Source organism: Artemia sp. Qi Xiang Cuo, chromosome 6, assembly GCF_049724085.1.
Source record: "Artemia sp. Qi Xiang Cuo chromosome 6, ASM4972408v1, whole genome shotgun sequence".
In the NCBI taxonomy this organism is placed as follows: Eukaryota; Metazoa; Arthropoda; class Branchiopoda; order Anostraca; family Artemiidae; genus Artemia; species Artemia sp. Qi Xiang Cuo.
The window spans coordinates 63,978,826-63,991,193 of NC_142799.1; the positions used below are offsets into that span (position 1 = coordinate 63,978,826).

Sequence of the window (12,368 nt, forward strand, 5' to 3'; positions counted from 1 at the left end):
AAGACTTTTAGAAAGAGGTGATCGAGCTGGGTATAAAGCTCTTGGAATGAAGAATCACGTTCATCTTAATCGTGAAGGAGGACTAGATTTTATTGAGATTTTATTGAGATTGTGGGAGCTTTGGTACAAAGTCTGCCCTCAAAAGTCTTAGTTTGTCTACTCTCTTGATAGGTATATTCAGGATGAGGTCACGGATAAGGCTAAAGTCCCACATAACCTTCTGTCACGTGGCACTTGACTACTTTGTCTTCCTTGCGTTAAAACTGACCACCCTGAAATCACACTGTTTGTGTCTATAATACCGTGACCGCAAGATCAGTACTTTGAGGAAACTAGTAATGATCCTTGGCTTGGGGATAGTTGATCCGTGTTTTGTTATAGACACTACTAATTTCATCTTAGAAATGGAAATCAATTACCACGAGAGAAATTATATGCCAGAAATTTCCGTATGTATTAGCAAATACTGAGAATTATTGTTACCAATTTCTCAGAATTATCTAAACGCTTACTATTATTACTTAACACTTAAATAGTATTCGTGAAAAACGATCCAACCCATTCATACGTTGTTATACCTCAGCAGCCCCTGGGGGAGGTCTAAAATCAGTGCCATGCGAAAAGAGTGTCAAATCCTGAACGCCAGAGACCCAAAAAACCCAGAATAAGATTTTTCTTATGTGGCAGTCTTTAACATGGGCGCCCATATGGGGGGGGGCAGGGGTGGCTCTGGCCCCCCCGGGCTTAATGATGCTGCCTTATTTTTATATTTTGTTTTGAGATTTCTATTATATACCATTAAAAGTGCCAATTAGACGAGGTTTGCCCCCCTCCCCCCCTGGAATTCAGCTTATGGGCGCCAATGGTCTTTAATGATATCTTTTAGTTGGAAATCTTCTGGCATTTCTTAATTTGCACATCAGCCATACGTGAAAAATCGATAACGGATAGTCAGGACTCTTTGGGAGGACTTTTAGGAGGGGGGGGGGTACTAGAATGTAAAACACTGTTTTTGAGCTAATTTAAACTAAACGTCAAAATTTTTGTATTTGCTTTCGGTTCAGGAAAATGGAAGTGGAATCCTTACTTCAATCACGTGGTCCCTCTAAAATTAAATTAAAAAAAGTTTTTTCAACTGAAAATAAGGAGCAACATTAAAACTTAAAAAGAACAGAAGTTAATACGCATATATGGGGTGCTGCTCCCTCCTCAACACCTTGCGCCTTATGCTAAAGTGTGTTAGTACTCTTAAAAAAGCTTCTTATTGTTCTAATTAAACGAACCTTGTGTTTCAGTAGTCCTTCTTAAAGACTCGGGACAAAATTCAAGCTTTAACGTAAAGAGTGAGGTGTTGAGGAGGTGGCAACCTCCTTTATATGAGTAATAATTTTTGTTCGTTTTATATTTTAATAATACTCCTTAATTTCGGTTGAAAAAAACTTACTTTTTTATTTTTATTTTTGTTCCCCGTAGTAGCATAATATTTGTAAGCATGAATATATAATGAGTCGGAGATAATAGGCTTGAGACTGTCTGTGCAGGATTTCGACTCTTGTTGATAGAAGAGCATCGCCAAGTGCTGAAAACCAAGTTGTGACCAAGATGGGCCCAGGATTGCACTAAGCCTCCATTCATATTGGAGGCCCCACGGACTTCTTGCTGTCTGGTTCTAAGCTAGATTAAGCCCTTCTATGCAGACTAGAAAAGATATGTGATCCCCGTCTTGCACTGGTATCCGAGATCATTGCTTTTCCTGAGGCAAAAAAAATTTCAATGATTTAAAGAACATGAAAATTGGAACTTGGAATGTTACAACATTAAAAATGACTATCGTATCGACATTTTGACTGACGAATTCAGACGATTTGAACTGGATTTATTAGGAATTTCAGAAACTCATATCACAGGGGTAGGAAGCATGAAATTAGTTGATATAGAATTTGTTTACTCAGGCAGGAAGGATGGGGCACAAAGACAGGGAGTAGGGCTCATGATGAATAAGGTAGCTGCTAAGTCTTGTTTAGGCTAGGAAGGTAATAATATTAGAATATTAATTGTTTAGTTTCCGAATAAGTTGTTCAGGGTGTAAGCTATATTTATGTAAGTTTATGTAGAACTGATTGAGAGAGATGCCAGTGACTGGACTACATATTATTCGCACTTAAAGGAGCACAAAAGCAGGACCTCGAATACACTTACGATGTTATTACAGGGAGATTTTAATGCCCAGGTTGGTAGAAATAGGGATAGATGGTATCCCAGCGTAGGTAAATTTGGTGTAGGAAAAGAAAACAGTAATGGATACAGACTTTTGCAATTTTTAGGTATAACAATCTAGTTATAACCAATACGGTGTTTGGTCATAAAATGGCTCATAAGTTAACATGGTATTCAAGTGATGGTAAGACAGCAAACCATATTGGTTATCTTATTGTGAACCAAAGACTGGCAGGATCAATACGAGATAATAGGGTACATAGTAATTTTGTTATTGATGTTAAACGTATAAATCACCATCCATTAGTGTTTAGGGTCAATCTAAAGCTAATATTTATGAAGGGTAGCTAACTTCTGGGAAGTTATTATGCGGGTAGACTCCAGAATAAGAATTCGATAGAAATATTCCAGGAACAGTTGAATACTAAACTTAAGAGTTTAAAATTTGACAATTTGGAAGATGGCATGAATAATTTTAGGAAAATAATTTGTGAAGTTGCTGAAGGTGTATTAAGGAAGAAAGCTAGAACTGCAGCTAAGAATATTAGTGAAAAAGATTTATGTTTAATAGAAAGGAGAAAGGATTTATACAAGAATTATCTGAATGATAGATCATATGGAAACAAAAGGAATATAAAGAAAGTGGAGAAAACATTAAAATATGAACTAAGGAGATGTGAAGTGAAGGCCATGGATAAAATTTCCGAGGATCTAGAAGATGCAGCTAGATGGCATAATAGTCAAGTATTGTACTAGTACGTTAACAAATTGAGAGGGAGTAGTCAATTCGGACCTGTCTCAGTTAAAGATAAAAATGGGGTCGCAATTAGCGATAAGGAAAAAACTAAAGAGAGAGGGGCCGAACATTTTGAGAATTTGCCTAACCGAGATAGAGTTGCAGGAAAAAATATAGAGGAAAATGAAAAAGTTTGTGATGTCTTGGATGTGAAGGAGAATTTGTTTTGTGACGAGGAATTAACCACAATACTAAAAGGATTAAAGAATAATAAGGCTCCAGGTGCTGATAGGATGGTAAATGAGTTTCTTAAATATGGTGGCTCTGAGGTAAAATATAAGCTACTGAAGATTATGAATATGATTTTTGAAAAAAGGGAAGTACCTAACGATTTTAGGAAAACCTTAATTGAGCCACTTTATAAGAAAGGTGATAAAAGAAGTGTGGTAATTATCGAGGCAATAGTCTGGTCTCTGTAGGTAGTAAATTACTTAGTAATATGATACTTTTTAGACTGAGAGATGCCGTATACAAAGTTTTAAGAGAAGAGCAGTGCGGTTTTAGAAAAGGTATAGGATTTGTCGACCAAATTGTCACTCTGAGGTTAACAACTCAAAAAGTACTGATATGTAAAACTCCGTTGTTTCTCAGTTTTTAATATTAAAGATCAAACTTTCGATCCTGCTGATTGAAGATATGTGTCAAAGATCATACCCTTCTCGGGTACAACATTAAAATACAATCAAGCGACATGCAATATGTGCAAGAACAACACTGCTGCTGTTAAGGTAGGAAATGAGGTTAGCAGCTGGTTTTGTATTAAGTCAGGAGTTAAGCAGGGTTGTGTTCTATCCCCCTTTGTATAGATCATTTTGAAGGACTTCGTTTTAAGGGCCGCAGGAAAGGCAATGGGAAAACACGGAATCAAATGGGGAGGAAAAACTTTCCTGGATTTAGATTATGCTAATGACTTAAGCATCCTAGATGAAAGTGTGAGCAAAATGAATGAAGTGTTAGAGGTTTTGCGAGTTCAGGGTGCTAGAATTGGTTTGAAAATTAATGTTAGGAAACCTAAGTCACTAAGGATAGGAATAAGTGAAGATGAAAAGGTGGCATTGGGTAATGAAAAGATTGATCAGGTGGGCAGCTTTACTTACCTTGGTAGTATTATTAGTAAAGATGGTGGGAGCAGTGAAGATGTTAAATATAGAATAGCCAGGGCTCAGGGTGTTTTTTTACAAGTTAAAAAAAGTCTGGAAGAATAGGATGATAAGTCTGCAAACCAAGATTAGAATATTAGAAGCTACAGTGATGACAGTGGTTAAATATGGCTCTGAAGCATGGACGCTTCAAAAAGTAGAAGAAGATTTGCTTGATGTTTTCCAGAGAAATTGATTAAGGATTGTTCTGGGTACCCGGCTGACTGACTGTATTCCAAACAATAGGCTATTTGAAAAAATGTGATTCAATACCGCTCTCTAGGTCTATACCGAAAGAAAGGTTGAGGTGGCTAGGGCACGTTGTGCGGATGAAGGATGACGCATTTCCGAAGATTGTTCTTTTCGGCCAACCGTCTAGGGCTAAAAGGAAAGCAGGTCGTCCTCGTCAGGGGTGGGAGGACGTCATTAAGAGAGATTTAAAGGAAATGGGAACTTCGTGGGCGGGTGTAAAAAGGGAGGCTTTGAATAGATTGGGGTGGAGGAGGAGCGTGCGTAGCTGTGTTGGCCTCAGGAGACTTGGTGCTGTGGTGAGATGTTAGTAGTAGTAGTAGTAGTAGTATTTTTTTTAAATAATGCCAGGAAATATGACAGCGCCTCCACGGAGAATTCCCCCTCCTGACGGAAAGAACTCCTAGACAATTCAATCTCGTTGAAAATTTACGTCCCATAATCACCCATAATATCTGTAAGCGTAAAATTGAGACGGAAAAGAGAAAGCAAGACATATAAAAAGAATTTTGTATAGCAATTATGTCAAAGTCCTCCACTGTAAAACTTCCCCTGAAAATTTCACCCGCTGAAAACACCTATCCCTATGGAAAACTCCCCTTTGCAAAACCCCCAAGCAGAAAATTTGCCCCCCCCCCACCCAAAAAGTTATGCATACTTCCCAATAACAAATACTATACATAAACAATATACAAATTTTATAATTTTAGGACCTTTCCCCTGGGGTTCTGGGGGTTCATGTTGTATCCAAAGACATAGTTGTTAGGCCTTTCAACTATGAAGAATAAAATGGCCATCACGAAATTTTGATCGGACGATTTTGGAAAAAAAGGGGCGCGAAGGAAGCCTAGTTGCCCTCCAATGTTTTGGGTCACTTAAAAAGAGCACTAGAACTTTTATTTTCGGTTTGAATGAACCTTGTCCCAATATTCTAGGACTACTGGGTCAGTACGATCACCCCTGGGAAAAAAAGAACACACACATCCGTGATCTTTCTTCTGGCAAAAATAGAAAATTCCACATTTTTGCATATGGGAGGTTGAAACCTCTGCCATAAAGTTCTCTGATATGCTGAATATGATAGTGTGATTTTTATTAAGATTAGTTGACTTCTAAGAGGTGTTTCCCCCTTTTTAGAAAATAAGGCTTATTTTCTCAGACTTGTAGCCTTTGATGGGTAATGCTAAACTTAATGAAACTTAGATATTATGAATCATATTTATGGATCACATCATATTATGAATCATATTATATATGATAATTCATTTTTATATATATCTATTGGTATCAAAATTCCGTTTCGTAGAGTTTCAGTTACTATTGAGCCACACCGCTCCTTACTTATAGTTCGTTACCACGAACTGTTTGACAAGATTTGAACTTCGAACCTTTAGATGCAGTTATACACGTGTACAATTTTTACTATAACCTGTCTCTTTATCGTTAAACTTTTTGTAATTGTCATTGAGCCAGAATTCTGGGGTCCAAACATGACGGGTTAGCAACTGGAAAATTCCAAGAAAAAAAAATTACTTGAAACACATCTTTTTGACACAAAGCATGCTACATACTGTGCTACTGAAATACCATACAGTAATTGAACACCCCCCCCCCCAAAAAAAAAAAACTACAATGAAAAGTAAGTAGAACTGAAAGGATGATTTTTAGTTCAATGAAAATTTAATGCGAAACGCTTGATGCACGAACTAAGATGTTGGCAATACAAATTTATTGAGCTATAAAAGTTAAGGAAAGTCCTATAGAATTATATATGTTCTATAATATGAATCTATATCTTTATATTACAATAAATGTAATGTCATACTATAGTAAGTTTACATAATAATAAACATAAGCAGTACAATAGAGCTGCCTGAGTAAAGAGCAATGTGGACTCTCGTATCAAACCAATTATTTTAAAACTTCGGAGGGGGCTCTTTCGATTGGAAGTTGAAAATTTTAGTGCCCTTTCTAGAGAGAAAAAAAAACACTAAAATCAGCAAAATTTTGTGATTAGCCTAGTACTTTTAATTAGCCTAGTTTGTCGTGATTAATCAAGGTCAGATTTGAGTTTGATATAAACTTTACAATCAATGGTGTCAGTTGGGGAGCGGGCTGAGGAGCATGGGTCCTCCTGGTGCCCTCTTTTATTGTGAAACATTTGTGTTTTAGGGGTATTTTCACGGAAAATATTTTTTTAGTAATTTCATTGAAAAAAATTGTGAAAAACGACAAATTGCTTACATCCTCTTAGATTCCGAAAAAAAACTTTTAGCCCCTCATCCCCTAATTTCCATGGAATTGACGCCACTGGTTGCAATACTTCTGTTGTTTTGTTGTTGTTTTTTTTTGCTACTTGTCGGCAATCAGACTTCCAATTCAAGTAGGCCTATCGTCTGCCATTATTTTTGCTAAGTTTGCTTAGCTTTCTCTGCAACGTCTCCTTTGATCAGAAACCTACTGGCATATTATTTGATATTTGCCATTTATTAATTGTCATTTTACTATTTATCATCTGTTTATTATTTTTCACCGGTGTTGCTAGGACTCGAAACTTTATCATCTGATTGGGGATGCATCTATGAATAAAAAGCCTGTTTCTTATTTGATGAAATAAAAAACAAGTTTTTTCAACTGAAAGTAAGCGGCAACATTATAGCTCAAAACGAACAGAAATCATTCTATATATGAAGGGGTTGCCCCATTTCTCAATATCTTGCTCTTCACGTTTAATTTGTTAGCACTTCTAAAAAAACTTATGTGTTTCAGGAGTCGTTCTAAAAAAATCGGGACAAACAATAAGACTTTAGCGTAAAGAGCAAGGTTTTGAAAAGGAGGCAACCCTCCACATACGGAATAATTTCTGTTCGTTTTAGCATTAATGCTGCTCCTCGCTTTCATGTGTAAAATTTTTTTTTTTAATTTAATTTCTTTGGAAATCTTTTTCCAAAGTGGCGGTAAATCTGGCTCACCCTCAATGAAAAATTCCTACACCCTTAAGGTAAACTTCTCTATCTCCGAAAATTCCTTTCCCCCTCTCTCCGCTAAATTTATTGCAGAAGATTCAGCCTGAAAAATTCGCCTTAGCATACTTTCATTTGAAATAAAACTTTTAATCTCTAATCATTTTTTTCCTATCACTCCAGAAATCCCCCTTCCTGGAAATTTTCTCCAGAAAATCCAAACACGTTGAAAATTTCCTCCGGACAATTCCCCCCGAGCATCACCACATGCACAATTGAGTAGGCAAAGAGAAAGTAAGACAAATAAAATCATTAAGGGTCCAATCTTTTTGGTCACTTAAAAAGGGCACTAGGGCTTTTAATTTCCGTTGAAATAAGCCCTGTCTCGATGTTCTAGGATCAATTTATTCGATACAATCACCCCTGGGAAAAAATAAAAAATAAATAAATAGACACGCATTCGTGATCTTTCTTCTCAGGCTCGTAGCCATTGATGGGTAACACTAAACTCCGATTTTTAGAGTTTTGGTTACTATTGAGTCGTGTCGCTCCTTACTTACAGTTCGTTACCACAAACTGTTTGGTATCATTTAGTCTATTGGGCTGTTAAAGTGAAGAGGCATAGTCCAAACAGAAAAGGGAAATAAAGCAACATATTTTTTGTATCTTATCCTACTTCTACTGGGCAGAAAAAAATGAGTAAAATAAAGCCCAAGGCCTTGTTAAAAAACGAAAGGTTCGCTTGAATTAAAAGCTGAAATAAAAAATATAAAAGTAGTTATAGATTAAATTTTCAATTAACATCAAGCTGAAGTTTCAGCATTATTTCTTCTAACCATGAATTTACTGTCTGGCGGTTCTTTTTCTAGGTGTCTTTAAACAAAGAGCTCATTATTTTACTGTCATTATTCAGTTTATTGGCCTGCAACGGTGCAGAAAATTTGGGCAGACTGAAGCAGGATGTAAAACAACATTTTTCTTTATGTTTAAAATGTTTTTTTGGAATTGAGACTACTTTTATAATTGCAGATATTATTCGTGAATTTAGATCTGTCCCGCGGTTATTTTAAACCAGGCATTCCCCTGCTGTATCATCATAAATTTGCGAAAAAATAATCAATTCCTTGCTTTTATGGGTGAACAGTAATAGTTAGGTTATAACTCTTGGAGCTGGATTGAAGCCAGAGACGCAAGAATAAACACTTGTAACATGATTTTACATTTTTGTTTGAGTTTTATCCACTTGAACTATCACAACCCCCATATTATTGCCTTTGAATATTAAGTGCAGGGTAGGTGAATCCATTTGTGAGAATGGGACATAAGTGTTGCAAGAATTCCTTGCGTGTAGAAGATCCTTATTGTTTTAAGCCTTGAATTGTGGTTCCAACGCAGGCTTATTAGGATTGCCACAGCACAAACAAATTTCGGTATGTACAGAGACCTAAAAATGCAACTTTTTCGTAATGCAGTATCTAACCTTCAAGATCGGATGCAGCAGGAATACTCACATATTATAAAGATTCGTGCATAATAAAAATCATCAAAATGTAAGACCGAAATATTTTCCATGATTAGTACCTAGAAGATATGATAAAAATTACACTACTGAATCTAGCTGCTTAGAAAAAAACAAAGTTTCACTTGGATCGCTTCCTTCCCTTCTGATATTTTATTTTGAACATCAGACTATCAGATATGATAATCTGATGATTGGCGAAGATATGATAGATTGACTATCAGATATGATATATCTGATGTTCGTAAAATTACACGGTAGCATCGTTCAACGATGCAGTTTTGAATAATCCCGAATGACACAATGTTTTAAGCATTTTTTTACTTTCTACTTCTTTACATAAAAATTATTTCTGTCGCTACCTTCAAGTCTTGTGCAAATAAACAATAAAAACAAATTTTTTTTAAATATAATTAAAGAGAAAAATTAATGTGTAAAACGAACAGAAATTATCCTGCATATGAGGATGCATGCCACCCCTCAAACCCCCATTCTTTGCACAAAAAATCATATTTTTTCCGCCAGTGTTTCAAGCACAGAATTTTTAATAGAAAAACAGTTCGATGATTTTTTTTTTCACTTTTCATGATGCCTAGTGAATGGAAGATTTTAATTATTCGCATTTGCTCTGAACTCTAAAGAGCCCTCAGCCAATCACTAATTGAACTTTAGAGTCAAGAGTTATGAGAGAACCCCTGTGGCCTTCATCATGCAGAGGATAGTTTCTCCTGACTTTGATGTTAATATCACTCTTAACTTTTATTTGAAAAACTGGTATTTTTGTTTAATTGTATATGATATGAAAATAAGGATTGAAATAAATTTGCATGCAGAGAACAAAAAGCACAAATATTGTTAAAACGCTGTGTATCCCGAAAGTAAGAGACTACCGTATTGCTTTGCTGAAAACATAGATTTCTTGGGGATTTTTAAACAATTAACATCATATACTCAAAGTTATCCAATGTAATCTTCATTTTCTGCAGGCTACTGATGGAATATTTTGCTTCTTCGATTGTTTTGGGGGTTGGTTTTGTGTTTTCAGCAAAGCGCTAGTTTCTAGGAGTCTGCTGATACTGTCTATTATGACGAGTCAGTTTATTTAAGCTAATTTGAGGATGTATCTTGCGTAATCTATGAAGCAACAATTGTTATTCGTTTTAGGTTTCAGCTTCACTCTTTTTACTTTTCAAATGAACACTACGTTTTTTAATCTGTCTTAATGCCCCTTACTGATAGATTAACTATCGTTAGCGTATATTTTGTTTAAATTAATGCTTAAGAACATGAGGAAAAGCATATAGATAGTTCTAAAAACGTAAGAAAAATATGAGAAAACAAGACAAAACATCAGAAAATTACATGTTTTATTCATGATAAACCTGAATAAAATACGAGATCTCATAAAAACATGAGAAGTGCTAGCCCTAAATCAAGACTATGCACGCTTTAACATATAATATACGCCAGACAGCATATTGTCGCAATCTCCTTCAGCATATCCTTCTACACAGACAAAATGTATGTAATACAGACGTCCAACTCAAATAATTATATAGTGTCAATGAACTTGCTCATCTGTCCTCAGGTTCGCAGGCTTCTAGCACGCATCAACATCATCATACATAGCCTAGAGGCACCTGGCTACCCAAATCTTTTTTTTTATAATATTATAAGATAGGACACCATAAATATCTGTATCATATACCTTTTATCTGTGTCCTTCTATCCCACCAGCATTGGTTACCTAGTGTGTTAGAAGCGTAATGTGTTTGACAAGACTGTTTATTAAGCAAACAATTGCTTAAACCCGATTATCTAAACCGATTCATTATTAACAGTGTTCCCATTATTCCAGTTAGATGCATAGTGGCTATCTGAATTTTTTTTATTCCAAAACAGATTTGCTGCGTTATCTGGTAATATATCTATGGTTAAGACTAGTTGGCAATATTTGTCTTACGAATATAAACACTGGTAATACCGTTAATGGATTAGAAAAAGAAACCCAACAAATCATGGAATCTGGGAATACTTCAGATGTTCCAATCATTAGAAGTAGTCATTTTTTTTCCTTTTTTAGACAGGTTCTGTATTATGTATTCTACAATTTCTTGTAAAATATTTGTTGCTTATCTCCCTGTTATTCTTCTACCACTCTTTTATCCAAAAAGTTGAAATTACAAAACACAAGAGTAAGCTCGAAGTCAACATAGATGCGTGTTTCCGTTAAAATTTGGCACGAACAACAAAAGCCAAATTTCTGAAAATTTAAGCAATTGTTAAAATGGTTCTACGTGACATTTTGATTCAAATTCATATTTCGACTCATCCTCTAAAGTCTTATCAGGTCAGTCAGTTTATTCCGTTGTCCAGTGTCTCGGTTACTTCTGAAGATACAAATTTTTTTAATTTTTTTTCTTAAGAGTAGCTTACAGAAATTTTTCGAAAACAAGCCTCATGCTAGATTTTTTTTCCGGGAGTAGAAAATAAACTTCGTGATCCCAAATTCTTTCCCTAGGGTGTCTAAATTGACCCTTCCTGGTAAAAAAAAAAACGAATAAATCATAATAATAATAAAACTATCACTAAAACATAGTCGAAAAGGCTGAAATTAGTGTTCAGTACTTACATCCTCGTTAAGAAATTGTGCTTTATAGCTTGACGCTCTGACCAAATCGAAATTCTTTACTCGTTGATAGCCTTTCAAAAAACCCTTGCACTGAAGCATGAAGCCCCGTAGCAAAGTCAAGACTCTTAAGCGATCCTTATGCCATAATTTATTTTCTTCATGTTCTTCTTCCTAGGTTTAGTCATGACCTCAGCTGTTGCTGGGTATTTTATGGGACCAGGAGATCTAGATTTGAAAACCTTGCTATGCTGTTCTGTTGGAACAGGTTTTACGTCCGCCTCATCCCATGTATTTAATCAGCTACTAGAAGTTCCATATGATGCAATGATGGGGAGAACGAAACAGCGTCTTCTTGTTCAGAAATCCATAACGTAAGCTAATTTTGGGTCATTAAAAATGTATATTGAATACTTAATTTTTTTTTACAAACCGTCCGAAAAATAGTTTATTTACACACCATTCTTTTATCAACTTTATGTTTGTCATAAAGTGACTTTATGCTTTGTCTCCACGACTGTTGGTTTTTCATAATTCATCGTAACAGAAAGCCACCTAAGACAAATAAAAGCTCACATGCACCTCTCCATCTTAGTTTATTCGAAGGTTTACTCTGCTTCCTTCTTCGAAATTCCACTTCATTCATCTTTTTTCTAGTAACACTTTCCCTCCCTATTTAACGACATCCTGCTTTTTGTCCGGGCTCTAGCTGGATTTCAAAACAGCACAATCTGGCATGGTCTCACATGCTTCATTCATGTGTCCTAACCCTTTTGACCTTTATGTAGTTCTAGACCTAGACATTAGATTTTGAACCTATTTAAATGATGAACCTATAGAACCTGCAAGATTGAAC

The 12,368-nt window shown here is 35.6% G+C and overlaps 1 protein-coding gene across 3 annotated transcripts in view; it reads left to right on the forward strand.

The window, feature by feature from the left end:
* The window catches only part of LOC148951506 (protoheme IX farnesyltransferase, mitochondrial-like), a 164,249-nt gene that overhangs the window by 45,183 nt on the left and 106,698 nt on the right, over window positions 1-12,368 (forward strand). For all 3 annotated transcript variants that reach the window (XM_089090302.1, XM_089090301.1, XM_089090303.1), the window contains exon 3: window positions 11,691-11,886. In XM_089090302.1, the coding sequence (XP_088946428.1) occupies window positions 11,691-11,886 (196 nt within the window). The remainder of the gene's footprint in view (window positions 1-11,690; window positions 11,887-12,368) is intronic.